The sequence below is a fragment of the Zerene cesonia genome, unplaced genomic scaffold (assembly GCF_012273895.1).
Source record: "Zerene cesonia ecotype Mississippi unplaced genomic scaffold, Zerene_cesonia_1.1 Zces_u001, whole genome shotgun sequence".
NCBI classification, from domain to species: Eukaryota; Metazoa; Arthropoda; class Insecta; order Lepidoptera; family Pieridae; genus Zerene; species Zerene cesonia.
Genome location: NW_024045131.1, coordinates 23,556 through 46,624, shown reverse-complemented (window position 1 = coordinate 46,624; position 23,069 = coordinate 23,556). Strand labels below are relative to the sequence as shown.

At 40.0% G+C, this 23,069-nt stretch overlaps 1 protein-coding gene across 1 annotated transcript in view; it reads left to right on the top strand.

The window, feature by feature from the left end:
• LOC119838052 (copper-transporting ATPase 2-like) overlaps positions 1-23,069 on the top strand; it is a 49,350-nt gene that overhangs the window by 15,624 nt on the left and 10,657 nt on the right. Inside the window, 18 exon segments of the mRNA XM_038363859.1 lie at positions 10,750-10,867; positions 11,617-11,741; positions 11,884-12,011; positions 12,839-12,994; positions 13,370-13,440; positions 13,541-13,652; positions 14,490-14,650; positions 15,364-15,464; positions 16,313-16,441; positions 16,983-17,169; positions 17,833-17,930; positions 18,429-18,564; positions 19,066-19,206; positions 19,722-19,830; positions 20,454-20,613; positions 21,140-21,239; positions 21,556-21,750; positions 22,995-23,060. Coding sequence (XP_038219787.1) covers positions 10,750-10,867; positions 11,617-11,741; positions 11,884-12,011; positions 12,839-12,994; positions 13,370-13,440; positions 13,541-13,652; positions 14,490-14,650; positions 15,364-15,464; positions 16,313-16,441; positions 16,983-17,169; positions 17,833-17,930; positions 18,429-18,564; positions 19,066-19,206; positions 19,722-19,830; positions 20,454-20,613; positions 21,140-21,239; positions 21,556-21,750; positions 22,995-23,060 — 2,293 coding nt within the window.

Sequence of the window (23,069 nt, the reverse complement as noted above, 5' to 3'; positions counted from 1 at the left end):
GATAATTCATAGATTGCGCACAATTCGATATGATATGACTAGTTTTACGCCCGCGGCTCCGCTCGCGTCTCCCCACTGTCACTCTCCAGCCTCCTAGCTATCGGCAGACACAAAATGGCATGCCGTAAAATCGCTCCGTTGCGACGTGATTGAAGTAAAAACAAACATGTATTATGTAGTCCTTTCCTGTCCAATCCTACTATATTAATAATGTGAAACTGTTGTAAGAATGTGTATGGAATGTGTGTGGAATGTATGTTTGTGTTAGTCTTTCACAAAAAAATTGTCCCGATATTGGTACGGGATACGGACTTACGTGGGTGAAACCGCGGGGCGCAGCCTGTATACACATATATAAGTCACTGACTGACTGACTGACATAATGCTCTATCAACGCACAGCCCAAACCACTGGACAGATCGCGCTGAAATTTGGCGTGCAGATAGATGTTGTGACGTAGGCATCCGCTAAGATAGGATGTTAACAACTTCTAACCCCAAGGGGATAAAATGGGGGATGAAAGTTTGTTTCGTGAAAATTGATTTTATCCACGCGTGCGAAGCTGCGGGCAACAGGTAGTTTATAATATTCGTAAAGTTTGGTATGTTATTATCGTATTATTTTATCTGTGGTTTGTTAATATAGATAATACATTCAAACTCAAACTCAAATATGTATTTATTTAATTTGAATCGTCATAACACAGTTATAACATTTACCACCGGTTCGGAAGGCAGCTTCTACAGAGAAGAGCCGGCAAGAGACTCTGTAGTTGCTCTTTTAAAACTATATTCATCACAGATTATAAATCTTGATATATAAAAATCCAGTGTCATTATGTATGTTCCCGCTGAACTCTTCACCAACTCGACCGATTTTTATGAAATTTGGCATTTTATGTATAATTTGGTCCAATTAAGATATAGGATAGGTTTTTATTTCGATTAATCATTTTTAATTTTTAGTTATATAGCATTGAAATGCTTCATAAATAAGAAATTTAAAAAAAATAGAAAAAAATTCTATTATTTAAAAATTAAATTTAACAAAGGCCGCGTTCCATCGATACAATATTGTAATCATTGAATAATGTTTCGTATTGGTTGTGATGGTTCTTAATCATCTCAATAGATGGCGCGGGGTGCCCCTTAGGTACATGAAACCGAAAGAGTAGAAGAGAGCCGAGAGGCTAGGCGTTGCTACGGTTTGGCAAAAAGACGCGGGTTCGAATCCCGCCCCGTGATCAAATTTTTTCTGTTCTTTCAAAATTTCTCGATTAATCATCCCAATAATTTATAATTAGCAATAAATTTAGCCACAGCCACTGCAAAGCGTGGCCGGGTACGCTTGTGTACTAATATATATCATTTCCCAATGCAATACAGAGCGTAAATAAACTGTGAAGTTAAAGTAAGTGAAAAAGTGTGGAAATAAGTGAAAAGTCTAAGTAAAAATGTTATCACGTGGATTTAAATATTCCCTGCTGGAAGACGAGGAGATCGGGTAAGATTTGAAGCATTCTATTTTACTTTGTATGTCTTACGTTCACTTGGGAACGGCGTAAAAGCTTTTGATGTAATCTTCTGAAGTAACTGTGTTCATTGTTATAGTGAATTGTTCGTTTTTTATTTGCTTACCTAACAGGATTTTTTTTTAAAGACAGGTTGCGTGGCAGATATATCTGTATAGCGATAAGCCCGTCCATTTAGCTATTTGTATTGTATTTTGCAGTTTCTTTTGTTTTATGTACAATGAAGTGAAAAAATCTAGATAAAATAAAGTGAAAAAGACAGGAATAGAACCAAGGAAATTGTCTCGCTTGCTCTTATACGTAAGGAAATTATTGAATCCCGGCGATCCTAATCAGGATAATAAGATAAACTCATGAAACTATTGTATTGTCACCGATCCGCGATAAGTGTACAGAGTTTGAATTCAATCTGTCCGTTTGAAGTGGGTCAGAATCGAGTCTAAAGGTCAATTTTGAACTATTTATTTATACAATAAAACGAAATTTATGTATTTTATTTTCAACTAGCTGTGACCCGCGGTTGAAACCGCGTAAGCGTGCTGCGTAACCGTATCCCGTAGGAATATCGGTATAAAAAGTGCCTGTGTGTTATTCCAGTTGTCCAGCTGTCTACGTACCAAATTTCATTGCAATCGGTTCAGTAGTTTTTGCGTGAAAGAGTAACAAACACACACACACACACACACACACACACACACACACACACATCCTTACAAACTTTCGCATTTATAATATTAGTAGGAAGGATGAGTGTGAAGTGTTATTTACATAGTTGCGTTGTGTAACTGGGCGAAGTCGTAATTATTAGTTACTGCTTATAGACTCGAGGTTTAATTAGATTTAGCAGGAAGCCACGCCTCTTCCTACTTCTATAATGTTTTTCCATGTATCTATTGTAGCATGATTTATTTGTTTTTTGAAGTGAAACTTCTTTAGAATCGTTGTGATTTCAAACCTGATGCAACGGAAAAACGACAGGTAAGAGACACAAATACAAAAATGTGTAGAATGAAGCCGGCAAAGAGTGAAACAGAAATATACATACTATTTTATTCATTCTTTTGACGATTTATTGAAGTTTCACTTCTATCATGTGTGAATCGCACACACACCTTTTTTTTTTTGTTTCAAATGTGACTGTGATGGTATTTATTTAGATTACTTTGGGCCAAGGCTTACTCGCAGCGTACGCGACGGAAGATCCCAATAGGAGAAAAAGTGCTTCATCCGTGCTCCTCTCCTAATGGTCGTAGCGTGATGTTATATAGCCTATAGCGTTCCTCAATAAATGGACTATCAAGCACTGAAGGAAATTTTCAAATCTTGCTGGAAGTTCTTGATATTGGCGCGTTCAAACAAACAAATCGAATCGCACGGGATTGGAACATGCTCCCTGAGTCTGTGTTCCCCGACGAGTAGAATCTGGAGGTCTTCAAGAGTAGAGTGAACAGGTACCTTCTAGGGAAGCGCGTTCCAGCCTAGACCACATCTCAGCTTACCATCAGGCGAGATCGTGGTCAAGCGCTTCCTTATCATGAATAAAAAAAAAACAAACTCTTCAGCTGTGCAACATTAAAGAGATTAAAATAGGCGACAGTGAGAAGCATCTATGTATATTCATTGTATGGAAATGATCGCGAATGTGGGTGGAATCGGAAATATCTCCGGTCGTGAGATCATTTGGGGAGGGATGGGAGGGGAGGGGGGGGTAGAGAGGAATCTCGCTGGCATGTTCAATATTGGGCCCCCGTGCCGCATACCACTGCATTAATGAAGCCCAGGATCGCTGCTCTATGGAGTACTAGCTCTTGGCCGCGGCTACGAACGCGTTAAATTCGGAGCAGTTTCATAGATGTTACCTTCTATTTGTATGTAGGTATATCTAATATATAAAATTCTCGTGTCACAGTTTTCGTTGCCATACTCCTCCGAAACGGCTTGACCGATTTTGATGAAATTTTTTGTGCTTATCCGGTATCTATGAGAATCGGCCAACATCTATTTTTCATCCCCCTAAATGATCATAGTAAGGCAGAACAGCGTTTGCCGGGTGCAGCTAGTATAATATATATGTGTGTATATATATATATATATATATATATATATATAATTCTTGTGTCACATGGTGAGTTACTATACCCCTCCGAAACGGCTGGACCGATTATAACGTTATTTTGTGTGCATATGGGGTAGGGACCCCCCTCCCCCGTCCCTCTCCCACATTAACGCCTCCTTATGTTTTCTATATATTTGACCTATAGATGCTTGCTTATGCCGCGGACTCGTCCGCGGGTTAAAATATAAAGAAAAACGTTACTGAATAAAATAAATATTGAAGTTGTAAGTTGTAACTTAACTGTAACGGCTTAAGCAATAGTGATTGTGTCCACACTTCCTCGGGTAATGTTACATAAACTTAGAAAGGTGCTTATGCTGAAGGACAAACGGGCTGTGCTCAAACTCAAACTCGAACTCAAACTTAAACTCAAATTCAAACTTAATCTCAAACACAAACTCAAACTCAAACTATTACTCTAACTCAAACCATACTCATACTCAAACTCAGACTAAAACTCAAACTCAAAATATGTTTTAATCAAACTGGTTTTCTTTAAGGGGCATTAATCGTTATATGTCCCAGCTTTCATATTGCCCCGCGGTTTCACTCACGTCGTATATTACGTTTCATACCCTATACATAAAGTGCCTCCGTAAACTGACTATTTAAAACAACAATATTTATCAAATTCGAAACAGTAGTTCCTGATATTAGCGCGTGTTAACAAACACTTCAGCTTTATGTTATTAGCATCTAAGATAAGTACGTATGACACAGGTTTATATAATTGCATAGTTTAATAGCTGTGAAGAGGAAATTTATTTGTTATTAAAATAAATAATATATGCACGATCATGAAGTGTACGTATGAGAACTGATGGTTCTATTTTCATACAACTCACATCCACGCTTATTATTGCGAGAGCCTGTCTGTCTGTCCCTATCATTTACTGAAAAATGCAGCACCGAAACGGATGAAATTTCTGAAGGAAATAGTTACAAATTTTACTTTTTAAATATCCGTATTAACTATACACTTAGAACGGGAACCTATAACTAAAACTTCGCTGTCCGTCTCTTTAACGAAATCATCCATCCATTCATCCATACAAAATCATAATTACACACACACACACACAGACGTCCGTGTACCGATACGTATGTAAGTGTGCATTATGTTGTTACAAGGATATACTTGACCTTCTATGTATGGACTTTTTCCTCGACCCGGTACGTTATTTATTATTATTATTTTTTATTTATTTATAGTAATAAAAACGGTTTTACACCAATAAAAAATAGCTATCTTTAACTGGCCTTTCGCCCGCGGCTTCACCCGCGCGGAATTCGGTTATATCGCTTTCATCACCCTATTTCAACTCCTTCTATCATTTTTTTCGCCATTACCACCCGCAACTACGGTTCGCCCGAAACTTGGTGAAGCTTTGGACCGATTTACCAGCTACGGTGTTCCCAAACCATTACGCTTCAAGGGCCTTCGGGGCCTTCAAGAAAAGAGCGTAAATGTCCCTGAAAGGCCGGCAAAGCACCTGTTAGTGTTACACCTCTAGTGTTGCAAGGCAAGTGTTTACGGGCGGTGGTGACCACTTAATATCAGGTGGCCCATCTGTTCCCTGCCATTTTTTTTTACCCACGGTCTCCGGGAATAATCCGCCGTGGGTTATATCGGATTCCTACTGACTAAAACCCCACTGCCGCTTCAGAGAAGGGTCCACGGACGCTGGTTATGATTCGTCCGCAACCACATGCCTCTTCCCTTACTATTCTATGCTATACGCCTGGCTCTCGTCGTGTGGTGGAGTCAAGCGATAACTTCACTTTTTGGTGTTCGTACGAGTCATAAAATGGAAAATACGCCATTTGTTTGCAAATATACCGGTTTAATTTTAGTGTTTAGTACCCATTCGAACTTAAGTATTTCCCCTTTGTTATTTATGGTGCAAGCTGAATTAGACGTTACGCGATAAGGAATTAAGGATATTTTTAATTAAACAGTTTTATGCCGTAAATGTTATATCGTCTTGAGTAGTTAATAAAAGTAAGTTAAGTAGTTATTGTAGTAAAATGGTGATAAGTGTTAGTGTTCACCGCGGACGAATCCACGGGATCGAACTATCGTTGCCTATATCAATTGATAGTTTGTTTGAGTAAATAAAAATCGGCCAAGTGTCAGTCGGACTCGCGACACTAAAGGCTTCATACAAATAATTTGAGAAGCACCTGCAACAAAAACTTATCACCCATCAATCTATGGCCGTGCCAACCGACGCTTAACCTCGCTTTTTTATTATATCTGTTGTCATAGCGGCCATACAAATACTTCACTTTTTAACTGTTTTACTATAAGGGCCAAGAGATTACAGCCTGGTGACAGACAGACTAAAAGCAAAGTACTAAAGGGTCTACGTAAATACTCCGCCACCACAACTAGATTCAAATATAATAAAACACTCGAAATAACTAAATAACTTATATTGCTATCACTCTTTCAGTTGGTTGCCTGGTAGATATCACTTACAAGCGATAAGGCCGACTTTCTGTGCTGTATCTTCCTTTTTTAAATATCTGCTTTTTGCTGACAGCACAAGCAGCAGACAATAGCTTACAAGACTCAAGAATCAATTTTTTTCATTGCTTTCCGAACTTATTAATTGATACAATACTAACTTTTACCCGCGGCTTCGCACGCGATAAATTCGGAGTAGTTTAATAGATGCTGTCAAACATATAAACCTTCCACTTCAATCACCCTATCCATTAAACGAAACCCAATTAAAATCCGTTGTGCAGTTTTAAAAATCTATGTATACCTACATAGAGACAGACGACGGGCAAGTGACTTTGCTTCATACTATGCAGTGAAGTTGACATGTCCTTTGACACGTGTAAAGTCGGGTCGAAACGTTGGTCGCACAGTTTTTCATACAGTACAATCGCTTCCAAAACATAACATGAAACAATAATTATATATATTAAACATCGCGCGTTCTAAGTAAGGTGTTAAAACAATGCTTTATTCTAAGCGGTGTACAATGGGCGGCCATGTTGTTTGCGTTGGGTCAGTCGGTGGTTCGAGTCGACGCTGTGTGCTCGGCTCAGGCGGTGAGTTAATCTTCAGTGTAGCGACATATTTCTGAATCGCGCTAACGAAATGTTTACGCTACAGAGTGATATATACAACTTTCCAATTCCATTGGCCTTACCCGCCGTGTAGACTAGTCGTGTATACTATTCGAGGATCCTCCCTTTTTCGATGGAGGATTTCCATTTTTCTATCTACCCGCAAAATTTAAATTTTCTTCACCGCTCTAGCCATCCGCTCCGGCATCGCCCGTGTTACGTATATAGCCTATACTTATAGCCTTTCTTAACAAAAGAGCTATCTAACACTGAAAGAATTGTTCAAATCTGACCAGTGGTTCTTGAGATTAGTGCGTTCAAACAAACATACTCTACAGCTTTATATCCGTACGTATACGTATACCGTATACCGTATCACCTATATGTACCGATTCCGGGAGCGGACCGCTGGTGTAGAAATAAAACGTAAAATTCACATGATTTGAAAAGCTCTTAAATTCTGCCTTCCGAACCGGTGGTAAATGTTATAGCTGTGTTATGACGATTCAAAAGTTCTTCTAGACGAAGTCTAGTTGAAGAAATGAATCTTTTGAGTTTGAGTTTGAATCAAATAAAACCGTAACGCATCATAATCGAGGAAAACAAAGTAATTATTGACAAGTAGGTTTGTGTGACTACATGTCGCAGGTGCCGTGTGAAGCGCCTTTATAATGTAGCACTTCGAGCGCTTTTAATTGAAACTACAATCCAATACATTTATAATCAATATGTACATACATACGGGCCTAATGAGATACCTTTAAAGTGTATACCTTCATTTGAAGTCGGTTAAAAATTGCCTTTATTTTTATAGTAATAGTCGTAATAGTTTAAAAGCGCCGCAGCGCTGAACGCGTCTAACTTTTGCACTCGGAGCGCGGGAAAAGCGACGACCACAGATTGTAAATGGCCGATTTAGTTGGCCAATTATTATTACCGTGCGACCATGCTTATTTGTTTTATTTTAAACCGTAAAGAACTAAATTTTAATAGTGTTACAATTAATTTTGTAATTTAATTAACTTTCGCATACGTTTCGTGTTTAAATGAACGATTCGTTTTGTTTGTTGCGTGAGAACGGGAAATGCTTCTAGAAGGAATAGAACGATCGAATTCGAATTGTGACGTCACACGTCAGTCGAATAGCCGATAGACCGGTGTAGTGAGAGCTCTCGTTTGTATCGCATCACGTGTTTGACAGAGGTCAAGGTATTTATTATTTATTTTGTATGAAACATAATTCATAGAAAGTAAACAATGGAAGACAATAATGATATAGCACAATGAGCGGTATTAACACTGCGGCTATCTCTACCAGGCAACCACTTTATGTAGGTATGTAGGTTAGATATGAGATAATACTTAATACTAGGCTCTGCCTGTTTTGTAGCGCATGCTTGGACTATAATTTATCACTGTACCGAATTTCATACCAATCGGATCAGCTGTTTTCGGGTGAGAGTGTTACAAACATGAAAAATAACATTTATAGTAATGGGTTAAGATTAGCTTGTTTTTTTTACTAGAGTCGTCGCGTGCAAACGGGAATCGAATAATGGACAATGGGGTATTGCGCAACCATTGACCTATGTAGGACATTACAATCACCTTGCGTATCGCCTTGGTACCTTTGCGTATACAGGGTGTTGCTTTTTTTTTATTTTTACTATTTTGTAAATACATATGTTTATTTGTTAAGTAGTAAGCAGAATCAGCAAAAAAGGACTTTGGGCTATTATACAGCGTGTTCTTTTGCACGTAATAAAATATTTAAATATGTACCGTGTGTACCTTATGTTGTATAAATTAATCATTTTATTGGTTTATTACAAAATTTTTTATATTGGTCTGCTACAGTAAATTGGTAACTATAATTATAAATAAATATAATGTTGATTTTTAATTTCAATTTTTTTTTAATTTTTATCTTTATTATATCGAAGTAAATATATCACCGTCACACACGTAAAAGTTACTATTTATTTGTGTGCTATTTCTGTTTATCTATCACTTCCGTCTAATCAGCCAAATAGGGTAGAGGTTCTCCATTTATGACTGCATTTTCATGAGTCTCCCCGTGACCACGCTCGCTGTAAAGTGTTCGAAACGTCGGGTTAATAATATAATGAATAAATCGCGTTTAAAATCCGTTAAAAAGTTTTTAATTTCTAAATGTATAATACTCGCGTAAAATCAAACACAAGAAAATACTATGCATTTTTATATATTTTCAAGTTAAATTAGATTTTCTCGTTTTGAACACCCTGTACATAAAACCTTGGCGTCTATAATAGTTAATTAGTACGAGACAGAACTGTGATATGTTTATCTGTTACACTTAAACCATGCAACTAATGCGTCGTTGTGCTACAGAAATGGATAAGCATGGGTAGACAATATGTACATCACTTACTTCTTTTATAAAAGTGGGAGGGAGGGGAGGAGGGGGAGGGAGTGGAGTTACTTTAACATTTATAATATACACTAGCTGAGCCGGCAAACGCTGTTCTGCCTTACTCTTATCATTTAGGGGTATGAAAAATAGATGTTGGCCGATTCTCATAGATACCGTATAAGCACAAAAAATTTCATCAAAATCGGTCCAGCCGTTTCGGAGGAGTATGGCAACGAAAACTGTGACACGAGAATTTATATATTAAGATTAGTAGGGATAGTGAAGATATATACATGTCGCGAGCCATGTCTATACAAGGTTTATGTGAGCGAGTCTTCATTTGAACTGCGACGATAGTATTATTTGTACGCTTATCTTGTTGTACGGGGGGACAGATATATTTCTTCAAATAAACAATATATAATTATTATATTATCAAATAAATAATATATGTTATTATCAACCTTCCTACTTGTATCCTACTAATATTATAAATGCGAAAGTTTGTAAGGATGAGGGTGTGTGTTTGTTGCTCTTTCACGCAAAAACTACTGAACCGATTGTAATGAAATTTGGTACGTAGACACCTGAACAACTGAAAATATCTTAAAGGCAACTTTTTATCCCGATATTCTTACGGGTTACGGACTTACGCGGGTGAAACCGCGGGGCGTAGCTAGTACTCTATATAAGAGCAAGTGAGACAATTTAGTTGATTCTATCATTAAAGCGTTGTTTTTTTTCTTCCCGTATCCTGCACAGCGTTTTTTTTTTAATTTTAATGATTCTGCATTTGCTTTTTCAATAATTGCTCTTAAATCTTATACCTTTAAACGAGCAATTCTTGTATATATATATATATACAAGAATCTCGGAATCGGCTCCAACGATTTTCATGAAATTTAGTATACAGGGGGTTTCGGGGGCGATAAATCGATCTAGCTAGGAATTTTTTTTAGAAAATGTCATATTCGTGTTTTATTCGTGTTTTTTTTCCTGACATCTATTGGTGAATAATAATACTATTTTGCTTCGTAGATAGCTGGACAACTGAAATAACACATAGGCACTTTTTATACCGATATTCCTACGGGATACGGTTACGTAGCACGCTTACGCGGTTTCAACCGCGGGTCACAGCTAGTAATATTTAATTGAAAAGTTTTCTTCTTCTAATGAACAGTCGGCTTTATTTAAACTGTTTAGCGACGTACGTGACTTGTTGTGTAGTGTCTTAGCATATTTACGTATGTCACGATGTGAATAATTAGCTGTGCCCCGCGGTTTCACCCGCGTAAGTCCGTACCCCGTTGGAATATCGGGATGAAAAGTTGCCTATGTGTTATACCAGTTGTCTAGCGATCTACGTACGAAATTTCATTGCAATCGGTTCAGTAGTTTTTGCGTGAAAGAGCAACAAACATACATACATCCTTCCATACTTAAATCTTTATACATACGGACATAGGGACACAGAAAGCGACTTTGTTTTATACTATGTTGTGAAGGCATTATTGACACTTTCAACTCGTGAAGCTCCCTCAGAAATGCCTATTTCTTAACATTCAATAATATATAACATTCAATAAAATAAAGCTGATAAGTTATTTATTTTGTTTCCAGGGAGCCGCCTCAGGACCTGATCTCTGTCCGTGTCCCTATAAATGGCATGACATGCCAGTCGTGCGTGAGAAGCATAGAGGGATCCGTCGGGGAGCTGGAGGGAGTGAAGTACGTCAAGGTGAGTGCGGTCTACTAGATAGACCGGCGGTCTATTGCGACTTTTATGTTTGAAAATTCTTAGGGTGGGTGGGTTTGAGCACAATGTGACGTGCTGAGTGCGGTCTATTCGATATTCCGGCGGTCTACTGGACATGTCACTCGGGAAAGTGCTCATTGTATAAAACTGATGTGTAAAATAAATATTATCCAGTTTGGCCTACTCGAAAGACCGAAAGACCATTTGTCTACTGGGGTATTTTGTGTTTATTGTCGTATATAAAACATCTGGAAATATAATACGTTCGCAGAAGTTGTTTTCTAGGTTGCAAAAGTCTGGTCTACTTGTGCGATCTTCTGGAAATACAGTCTCGTAATAAATAGACCATATGGTTAAATAACATCACGCTTCGACCAATGAAATAAATATGTAGTTTATAAAATCGAAAATATACACTTTAAAATCAACTGAGTTGTCTCAATTGCTCTTATACAGAGTATGCTTCTGGCGATCCTAATCTAATATAATTGTATTGTCACCGATCCGCGATAAGTGTACAGAGTTTGAATTGAATCTGTCCGTTTGAAGTGGGTCAGAATCGAGTCTAAATGAGTCGGTTACATACAGACACGCAAAAATACAGGTGAATCTAATAGAAGTGTGTTAAAATAATGCAAAAAAAATGTCGATAAAAGTTTTTTTTCAGACAGCAGACGAACTTGCGTAGTTCTCGTAATACAATGACATCATAAACGCGAGTATGTTTGCAGGTGGAGCTATCGGAAAACGCCGGCTACTTCAGGTATGACCCGCGCACGTGCTCCGCGGACGCGATCCGCTCCCACATAGAAGATATGGGTTTCGAGGTGCCCACGGATAGCTCTGAAGAGACCAGGTTTGTTCCAGCACTTTCTTGTAACCAACCATACAACCATACCTTCATATTATGTCACTATAAACACACAAACACATTAAAGAGCGTTTCACAATACGTATGTTTATTATTATTTTTGTTAATTAATAAAATATCACTACAGAAAGCTACTGCCCCGCGAGATACCGACAGACCTACTGATCGACATGACGGGCGCCGGGCCGCCGCAGCAGGACACCGAGCTGGCGGTCACGGGGATGACCTGCCAGTCGTGCGTGAACACCATCGAGGGTACGTGGCGGAGTTTGGTGGGGATACAAAGGGGACTTTCATCGTAATAAGAATGCACTTCGATTCTAGACAACTGCGTAATTGACGTAGTTGATAAGAACTAGCTGGCTGTAGTGAAGACTGATAACAAGTTTTTGTGGCCCGTTTTCTCTTCCTCATCCTTCGGTCGGTCGTCCCTTTTCCTTTAAAAGCGGGCAGGGCATTCGCAGAGGCTCTACTACAGCCAATGTTCAATGGCGGTGGTGATCTCTTACTATCAGGCGAACCACCATCTCAGCTGCTCGCTTATATAATAAAAAAAACTAAGTGAGGGTAGTTGGGTCGAACGTTCAATAAACATTGAAAGAAGAAAGAAAGAAAGAAAGATAATGTATTTATTTCAAGGACAAAACAAATTTAAAATAATATTAAAAAAAAAAGGTTTGCTTGGTAGAGCGTCCTTGGAAAAGGGAAGCCAACTCAGCACAATCCGTGCTGCAGTAATGCTCAAACGGCGCTGGTTTTCAGTGGCTCTTAGACATTGTCACGATTAGAGAAACAATGAAATATATATTGTATTTAAAAAGCATCATAACAATATATATTGTATTAAAAAACAACGTACGAACACCAAGTCACAATACGTACGCATGCACCACGTTGCTGACTCTGACTCTGACTCGACATTTTATAGCATTCGATAGCTAAACGAGTTTTGACAAGTTATGAAAAAGCGACATCTGTATCTAAATCGACAATAATTATTATTTCAACAGAACATTTATACACAATTGATATCCGTTCGGTTAAATTTTTGCTTAAAAAACGATTCAATCATACATTTTCAGGTACCCTAAAGGAGATGCCAGGCGTGATCCGAGCTAGCGTCAGCCTGGCTGAGAACAAGGCTAGCGTCACCCACTCGCGCGGCGCGGTGACGCCGCGGCAATTGGCCGACGCGGTCTACTCGCTCGGCTTCGATGTGGAGATTATCGGTGGAACAGGTGCTTGAACTCAAACTCAATATTGAGTTTAGTTTCAAAGTTAAGATGGAAATATATTCCATTCCCTTTATACCATAAGCGGGCAACTCAGCTACTGCTACTGAATATTTGCAGGGAGCGCCCCAGCGAATGCGCTACCCGCTGTTAAGGGGAAAGGATTGACCTCTGGTAAGAAGGGATGGCAACGGTAGAGAAAAGGAAACCGGCCTCCGGCTCCCACACTCACCGAATGAAACACAGTAGCACGCTACTATGTCACGCAGGTCTCCTGTGAGGGTGTGGTACTTCCCCGGTGCGAGCTGGTCCAACTCGACTCTCACATATAAAATTTTGCTTAATAATAAAAATTGTATTACTTTTTTATGCCAATTTCAGATACACCGCACGATCAAGCGTCAGGCGATGGCGCCAAAATGTCACCGGCTAAAGCCAGAGCTCAAACTAATGTGGGTATTTTTATATTTTATTCTATGCACTTTAACTTAAATTATCGCAAAAAAGTTGTCTTTTTTAATAATTGTTTATTAATTAATTAAACACTTCCAGGGTACAGTGTCCCCCCTCCCAGAGGAGATATCGACGTGCACGCTCGAAGTGCGCGGCATGACGTGCGCATCTTGCGTCGCCGCCATTGAGAAGCACTTCTCGAAAATAAACGGTAAGTGTATGGGGATAGGTTGGTGTTTCGCTTGGCTGTAATGTGGGGGATTTGTTAGGCGAAAATGAACCTTATGTATATTGAAATGTGCGTGGGAAGTGATACGATGGAAGCTTGGTGGTGAGGTTGAATTTTGCTTGGCGTTTGTTTGGGAGTTTTGTTTAACAAATAATGGTGGGAATGAGGAATGGAATTAATTGTATTGGGAATGATGCGATAATGACATGGTTGTAAAGTTGAAATTTGCTTGTCAAACATGCGTAATTTTTATAAATACGGTTAAAAATATACTTGATAATTGAATATCATGAACTGCTGGTTCGATTTGAAAAGTTCTTTCTATGTTTGGTGGCCCATTTGTTGAGGAAGGATATATAACATGACGTACGACGTGGGAAAAACCGCGGGGCCAGCTAGTATTGTTTAAAGCGTAACAAAAATTTCATTTTATCCTTTTACACATTGTATATATTATCTTGTAAAATCCTACTATATCTCTTTTTTATACAATTCTCTTGTCACAATGTTCGTTCTCATACTCCTCTGAAACGGCTGTACCGATTCTCATAAAATTTTGTGTGCATATGGGGTAGGTCCGAGAGTCGCGCAACATCTATTTTTTCATACCCCTAACACCACGGGCACACTAGTAGTATAATGTATGGATGGTCGCTACCACATTCACACGAAAACCACTGAACGGCTTTCGATGATACTGGGCAGCGATGTAGCCCACGCATCAGAACAATACAAGAGCTGTTGCATGAGCACATGCCCATGCCCGCGGGTTCGGCCGCAGGCGCGCTAGTAACAAACCCGTAACCCGTTGGCGGGCAGGCGTGCACTCGGTGGCGGTGGCGCTGCTGGCCGCCAAGGCGGAGGTGCGGCACGAGCCGCGCCGCGTGTCCGCCGCCGCGCTCGCGCACTCGCTCACCGAGCTCGGCTTCCCCGCCGACGTGCTCAGCGAGAGCGGCGCGCCGCGCGACCTGCACCTCGCGGTGAGTCGCACGCACACACGCACGCACGCACACGCACACACGCACGCACACACGCACACCCGCACGCACGCACGGACACGCACACCCGCACGCACGCACGCACGCACACGCACACACACACGCACGCACACACATGCACACACGCACGCACACGCACGCACGCACACACGCGTATGTACTCGCACTACGCTCAGGAATAAGAATACGCGATTTACTTGAAAATCTATTGAGTTTATTGAAAATATAATATTAAATTACTTTGTTGTTCGATGAATATTTTAACGAAATATCAGAATGATTGAACGTATAATCGTTTGTAATTTTCTCTATTGAATTACACTTGTAGCGTTATGTTTCCAACACACTATCAAATTAGCACATGAAGAACTTCAGGATATGAACTAAATTTCACATTTTTCCATTTTTCTATTGTTTATGTAATCTGTACTAATATTATAAATCTGAAGAGTTTGTTTGTTTGGCTAATCTCAGGAACTACTGGTCCGATTTAAAAAATTCTTTCGGTGCTATATAGCCGATTTATTGAGAAAGGAGAAGAAAGGAGAGGTAGTCTTTAGGCTATATAACATCAGGTACAACGGAGTTAAATTGCGAGGCACAGCTGGTGGATGGAATGGAATACTTTTGGGCATTTAAAAAACACGGCTTACGTCATGTACCAAGTCCACTCGAAACATAATAATTCCTTTCAGATCAAAGGCATGACGTGCGCGTCGTGCGTTAACAAAATTGAAAAAACTGTGCTGAAATTGAACGGCGTTGTGTCCTGCGTGGTCGCGCTCACCACTTGCAAGTGAGTTACTTCAAGCTAGTAACTTAGATATAACTTGATGTACGTTATTTTTCATGTGACAGTCGGCAATGGAGCTGGTGGGACGCCTGATGGTAAGCGCTACCACCGCCCATGTACATTTGGAGAGGCGTAAGGTCCATTGCAGACCTTACGCCTCTACAAATGGATTACCGACTTTAAATTGGGAAGGGTTTAAGAAAGGATTGACGAAAGGAATAAAGAAAAGGTCTGTGAAGGGTAAGTAAAAGGATAAAGACCTCCGGCCTCCTCCTATAACTAAAGTTTGGGATGCGAATGAGTTCCTTCCTCTACTTAGTGATGATAACTTGAGTAGCACTTGAGTTCTGCTCAGTTTTTTGTCAAATTGAAAATGATATTTATTAGGATTAGATTTTCCGAGTTTATCATTAAATTTGTCATTATCACCTGTAAGGTTTAATAAACTTATTCACTGTTTATTTTAAAATCATATTCAGTATAATTTTAAGTTTAATTGATTTTTTATAAAGTGCATTTTTAACACATTTGTATCAGCTTCACCTGTATGTATGTAGGTAACCGACTCGTTAAGACACGATTCTGACCCACATCAAACATTCAATTCAAACTCTGTACACTTATCGCGGATCGGTGACAATACAATAGTGTCATGAGTTTATCTTATTATCCTGATTAGGATCGCCGGGATTCAATAATTTCTTGCATATATGAGACCAAGTGTGAATTATCAATTCTCTTTTCAACTGTATTTATTAAATCCTATTTCCTACTAATTTCCTTACGTATACTCTGTATAAGAGCAAGTGAGACAATTTTATTGATTCTATCATGATTTTTTTTTATCATAGAGGTAAAGTGACATACGATCCGGAGGTGATCGGCGCTCGCAAGATCTGCGACGCGATCAGCGGTCTCGGGTTCGAAGCCACGGCGCTCAACACGCACACGAGGAACACGAGCAATTACTTCGAGCATAAGTGAGTTTGTCCGTTTGTTTGTCTGACTGTCGCGTACGTGACGGTTAAGAGTCTTTGCTTATTTTGGTTACAATTGTCCGGAGTATTAAATAACATATATTTTACGTTTAATTTTTATTGTCCTACCGACTCAAAATCCCACTGTCAGTCTGCTTGATGTCGGTGTGGTCTATGGTCAAGTTTTCTGGGAGAAATCGCTCTTAGCGATAAGAGACAGCTCTCTGTGCATCGCAATAAACTCATTAATGTAAAAAAAAAATAATTTTCATTCATTTTAAACATTTCAATATAGGATTTGATTATTATTTTTCCTAGTGTATTGTATTTTTCCTATCTTGAAATAAAATTTTCAATTTATAATTTTTTGTTGGAGGCTAAACCGCAACGTTACGTAACGCGTTACGGTCTGTCGGGCTTTTCTTCCCACCGTCAGATTAGCTAAGTTAGCCACGTCTTTCACGTTTTGTCTTGCGTGGTGGATGGAACACCCAATTATCCATCCAAACATCCATCCATTTACCCACCCGTCCACCGCCACCAGGGAGGAGATAAGGAAGTGGCGTAACGCGTTCCTCGTCTCGCTGATATTCGGCGCGCCGTGCATGGCCGCGATGGTCTACTTCATGGCGGTGATGGGCGACGGCGACGCGCACCGCGACATGTGCTGCGTGCTGCCCGGCCTCAGCCTGGAGAACCTCATCATGATGGCGCTGGCCACGCCCGTGCAGGTGGGCTGCTTCCAGGTCACCGTCGCCGATGGAGCCGGTGGGCCGCCTGGTGGTGAGCGCTACCGCCGCCCGTGGACATTGGAGAGCGATTGAGAGAGGATTGATGAAAGATGTAATGGACTGGGACGTGTGAGGAAAAGGATGGAAGGAAAAGGAACTAGCTTGTTATGGGGATACTTGTAGTTAATAGAAGATTAAAAAAAAATCGACGGATTATGATAAAACTATATGGTCATGGACCGTGGACCAATTTTAGATTCAAAGTAGGCTATATTTTATTTGAAAAGAAAATTTTCAGTTATTTGTTTTTTTTAGTTCTTCGTACATGTACCGGGAAGAAATTTGCAAAGATGTTATTAAATGTGGTCTTATATATAGGTCTTTGAAAATTAATTTGAACCATTTTTAATGGGTTTTTGGTTCAAATGTCTGTCTTTTCGAATCCACGAAGTATAACGTTATATAGTCTTCACCAGCGAAGCCGCGCGCTGTGACTACCACTATTATGTACATATGTACTTATGATAAATACCTACTAAAAGAAATAGTGAAAATAAACCAAACTAAACAAATTATTTAAAATATATGCTATAGAAGATATAGTGGAAAAAATTGCTCCAAATTCTTTTTTTTAATTTTTAATTTGTTTGTTTGTTTTTACAGTTTATCGGCGGTTGGCACTTCTACAAGCAAGCGTACAAAGCGCTGCGTCACGGCACATCCAATATGGACGTTTTGATCTCTATGACTACTACGATAAGGTATAGTTTGCTTTACACGTTTTGTGTCAGTGTCTTATTGGGGGGGGGGATTTAGTTTGTTATTATATTTTTACGTCGAATCTAAGAAACTAGTGGTTTGATTTAAAATCAAACTTTTTATACGTAGTCCGCTTTTAAGGGGTGAGGGATAGGGAAAGGAAGAAATGGATTATGCAGGGTGAGGAGAAGGAAACGGGCCTCCGGCTCGCCCACTCACCGAACAAAACACATTATGTGCTACTACTTCACGCCAGTCTTCCGTGGCCCAATTTCTGCCGAAGCGACCGCTCGACTCCCCCATACACATTTGAATCGTATCCCTATTTTATAGCCACGCTGTTGTCCCAGATCCTTCAATAGATTTTTTTTGTTCTTTTTTTTTCAATAATATATTTTTTGCTATTATTAGTTAAGTTTAAGAAGTATTATAAACATAGTTATATATGTCTGTGTTGTAAATACAAAAAAAAATGGGATAAATCCACAACTGGCCCCCAGCTACTTGTACTCGCTGTGCGTGGTGGCGGCGGCGATGGCGCTGCGGCAGGACACGTCGCCGCTCACGTTCTTCGACACGCCGCCGATGCTGCTCGTGTTCGTGTCGCTGGGCCGCTGGCTGGAGCACATCGCCAAGGTGCGCTAGCGTACGGCCCGCGGCTACGTATACTTGAATCATATCTATACTACATAGTGTAGGCAAAGTCGCTTTATTTGTATCTCTGTATGTGTGCATAAATCTTTAAAATTGATTGATTGAAAATGAAAAAAAAAGCGTGGAAAAAAAGTTGCGCAACGGATTTTGATGGAGTTTTTTTTAATAGATAGAGTGAATTAAAAGGAAGGTTTATATGTATAATAACATCTATCAAACTACTACGAATTTAATACATACGAAGCCGCGGGCAAAACCTAGTATATTATTAAATTATATACTAAGACCTTCACCTTGAATCACTCTGTCTATTTAAAAAAATCCTCCTTTTTTTGATGGCACTGGTAAAAAAAATTTATTTATTTTTTTATTTATATATTTATTCGGTTTGATATAATAAGAGTTTAGTAGTTTTAACTATTTTATTTGTTTCGTCTTAACATTTTAAATGAGTCAACTTTTTTTTTATTTGTTTATTCCCAGGGCAAAACCTCGGAGGCCCTGTCCAAGTTGCTCTCGTTGAAGCCGACAGAAGCTGTGCTGGTGACGTTGGATAGCGAGGGGAGGGAAGTGGGAGAGAAGAGTATACCGGTGGAGTTAGTCGAGAGGGGGGATATATTGAAGGTGAGTCTGAGAGAGAGAGAGAGAGGGAGCGTGCATGAGTGGGACATAGATAAAGTTATTTAAAACATATAAAGAAAACAGTGATATATATTTTATGGTAAACTAGCTGCGCTCCACGGTTTCACCCGCGTAAGTCCGTCTCCCGTAGGAATATCGGGATAAAAAATTGCCTATATGTTATTCCAGTTGTCCAGCTGTGTACGTACCAAATTTCATTGCAATGGGTGCAGTAGTTTTTGCGTTGAAGAGTAACAAACACACACACATCCTTACAAACTTTCGCATTTTCTACACTATTTTTATAAGAAAGAAGACTTCTGTATGTTTGAAACGTTATCACGGAAAAACCAATGGACCGATTTAAAAAAATTCTTTCACCATTAGTACGTATCACGGGCGAATCCGGGGCGAACAGCTAGTAGTCAATATTTTCTGAGGCTTAGTGAACACATGGGTGAAACTCTAACTCAACGGACAGAGAGAGTAAGTGAATTATAAAGTGATTGTTTGCGCAGGTGGTGCCGGGCGCTAAAATACCAGTCGATGGTAAAGTGTTATCCGGCCAGAGCACGTGCGACGAGTCATTGATAACCGGAGAGTCTATGCCTGTACCCAAGTCTAAAGGTACACTGGATATCTAGAAACAAGATTTGGCTTGTTATTTTCATACATTTGCACTATATAAATACCATGATAATCAAATAAGATCTTCTGTCTCTCTTGCTTATCAAAATTTCATACAACTCCATTGTGTATTATATGTTCTAGAAAGGTTTAAGAGATGATATTTATTACATCAGCATCGACCGGTATATTAATGCCAAATAACCTAACTTGTAATATAAGATAGAAAAGATCACACATTAGCATATCGTCCATATACATGTCCAACAACTTAAATTTTTCGGTATCAAGAAGAATTGACCATGACCTGATAGTATCCAATATGTAGTTCTATGTGTAAAATAACATAACATATCACAATGGTGACAGCCGCATCATTATTAGTCTTTAATCCACACATTGAGTATGAGTTGGTAGTATGTTATCTCCAGATCGTTGCGACAATGAACATGTTATATTAAAAGAGCAACTACAGAGTCTCTTGCCGGCTCTTCTCTGTAGAAACTGCCTTCCGAACTGGTGGTAAATGTTATAACTGTGTTATCACGATGCAAAAGTGCTTCTATAGGAAGTCTAATTGAATAAATAAATGTTAGAGTTTGAGTTAGAGTTTCAATGCTTAGACTCGCTCGTGCTGGGCGGCAGCATCAACCAGCACGGCGCGCTGGTGATGGCGGCGACGCACACGGGCGACGCGTCGGCGCTGGCGCAGATCGTGCGGCTCGTGGAGGACGCGCAGACCAGCCGCGCGCCCGTGCAGCGCCTCGCCGACACCATCGCGGGGTGAGTATCACTCCACCCCACTGTCACTCTTATCTGTGCTAGTATTATAAAGCTGAAGGGTTTGTTTGTTTGTTTGAACGCACTCATCTGAGGATTTGAAACTGTCCGATTTGAAATTCAGTGTTAGATAGCCATTTATTGAGGAAGGCTATAGGCTATATATGTACCACGAGTGAAACCGGGGCAGACCGCTAGTCGTTTAATAATCGCACACATTGATTTCGAAACCCCAAGATGCATATTGTGACATTTCAAAAACGTCCGTATAAAATATGGACTACTTTTTACACAATTTAAAACTATTTTATGGATCAAGTTATTAATTTTTTATGAAATAAACTATTTAACTAATTTGGTAACATATTGATTAAAATAGTTAATTATATTATGCAGACCTCTGACTGTCTGCAAAGTCACAGAGTAAATATTAAGCCTAGACTACTGCTGCTTAAATAATCGAGCTTTCCACCGATAGACAGACAACAACTGTGTCCTATCTCCTCTCCATAACATAACACGATTTCAGGTATTTCGTGCCAATCGTGGTGTTCCTCTCCGTGCTGACCCTCGTCTGCTGGATGATCAGCGGCGCGATAGACATATCGAGGATAAAGAGTATCACGCCGGTTAGTTTTACAATATTTTAACAGGAGGTTAGGTTAGGTTATTGAAAAATATGTGTTTGGTACTTTTTTTTTACTATTAGCTTGTACGTTAATCAACAACTATTCAAAATATTATTTATATAATTGTTTATAAATTTATATTTGATTTTTCTGATTTGTCATTCAACATTTGACAGTTTAATATATTATACGATTTGCAAAGCAGTACAAGTGTCCTCCCAGTAATTTCAATAGAGATTATTAAAAGCTAAGCTTTTAATAATCTCTATTGAAACTAAGCTTTTAACTTACGAAAACTTTATTTTTCGGTTCGCAGCCGATGTACCGCAACTTCTCGGACTGGGAGCTGATCGTGCAAACGTCGTTCCACTTCGCGCTGTCCGTGCTCGCGATCGCGTGCCCGTGCGCGCTGGGGCTGGCCACGCCCACCGCGGTCATGGTCGCCACGGGCGTGGGCGCCTCGCTCGGCCTGCTCATCAAGGGCGCCGAGCCGCTGGAGCACGCGCACAAGGTGCGGTCACGGTTACGGTCACGGTCACGGTCACGGTCGTGGATAGTATCGTGTCGACTGTGATATCAATTGCCTTGGCAATGGTCGTGGTTGTGATCATTGCAATGGTATTGTGATCACGATCATGCTTATTGTTGGAGTTACGGTCATGGTGGTTATTGTGATCGATACAACGTTTGTGGATATGATCACTGTGATCTATACTAATGCCTTGAAGAGGAAGTATTTTTATTTTTGTTTGTAATAGATGGACTCATAAACTACTGGACAAAATGACATAGACTACAAATGTCCCACGGGCGAAGCCGGGGCGGACAGCTAGTAAGTAATATCGTACTAACGATCATAATCATTACTATTAAAATCGGTTCAGCTTTCTTGAATAATAAGACGTTCATGTTACAATAAATTTTTTTACGGCTTCCTGGGCAGTAATCATTCGGACTGTAACGAAAATGAAAATAAACAAAATCTAAAATTGTTAGTTAACAGTAACTCACGCTTGAAGAAAACCGTTATAAAGACAGGAAATACTGAACGTTGAATTTGAACTATATTCTAGTTGTAACTGAGGCAGTTATTAAAAAGTTGTATAAGAATATCTATACATAATTAGAAAATTCCATCTGGTGCACGTTGCATATTCAGGCCATAGTAATAGCAGGCTATTGTCGTAGCAGACCATGCTCGTAGCAGGCTATGCTCGTAGCAGGCAATACTCGTAGCAGGCTATTCTCGTAGCAGACTATGCTTGTAGAAGGCTGTACTCGTAGCATGCTCTTCTTGTAGCAGACTATAAGCGTAGCAGGCTATAAGCGTAGCAGGCTATTGTCGTAGCAGGCTATACTCGCAGCAGGCTATACTCGTAGCAGGCTATTCTTGTAGCAGGCTATTGTCGTAGCAAGCTATGCTCTTAGCAGGCTATTCTCGTAGCAGGCTATTGTCATAGCAGGGTATACTCGTAGCAGGCTATTGTCGTAGCAGGCTATTGTCATAGCAGGCTATACTCGCAGCAGGCTATACTCGTAGCAGGCTATTCTTGTAGCAGGCTATGCTCTTAGCAGGCTATTCTCGTAGCAGGCTATACTCGTAGCAGGCCATTGTCGTAGCAGGCTATTGTCATAGCAGGCTATACTCGTAGCAGGCTATTCTCGCAGCAGGCTATTGTCATAGCAGGCTATACTCGTAGCAGGCTATTGTCGTAGCAGGCTATGGTCGTAACGGTTCCACTCGTTCCCGCACAGGTGAAGACGGTGGTGTTCGACAAGACGGGCACGATCACGCGCGGGTGCGCGCGGGTGGCGCGCGTGGCGCTGCTC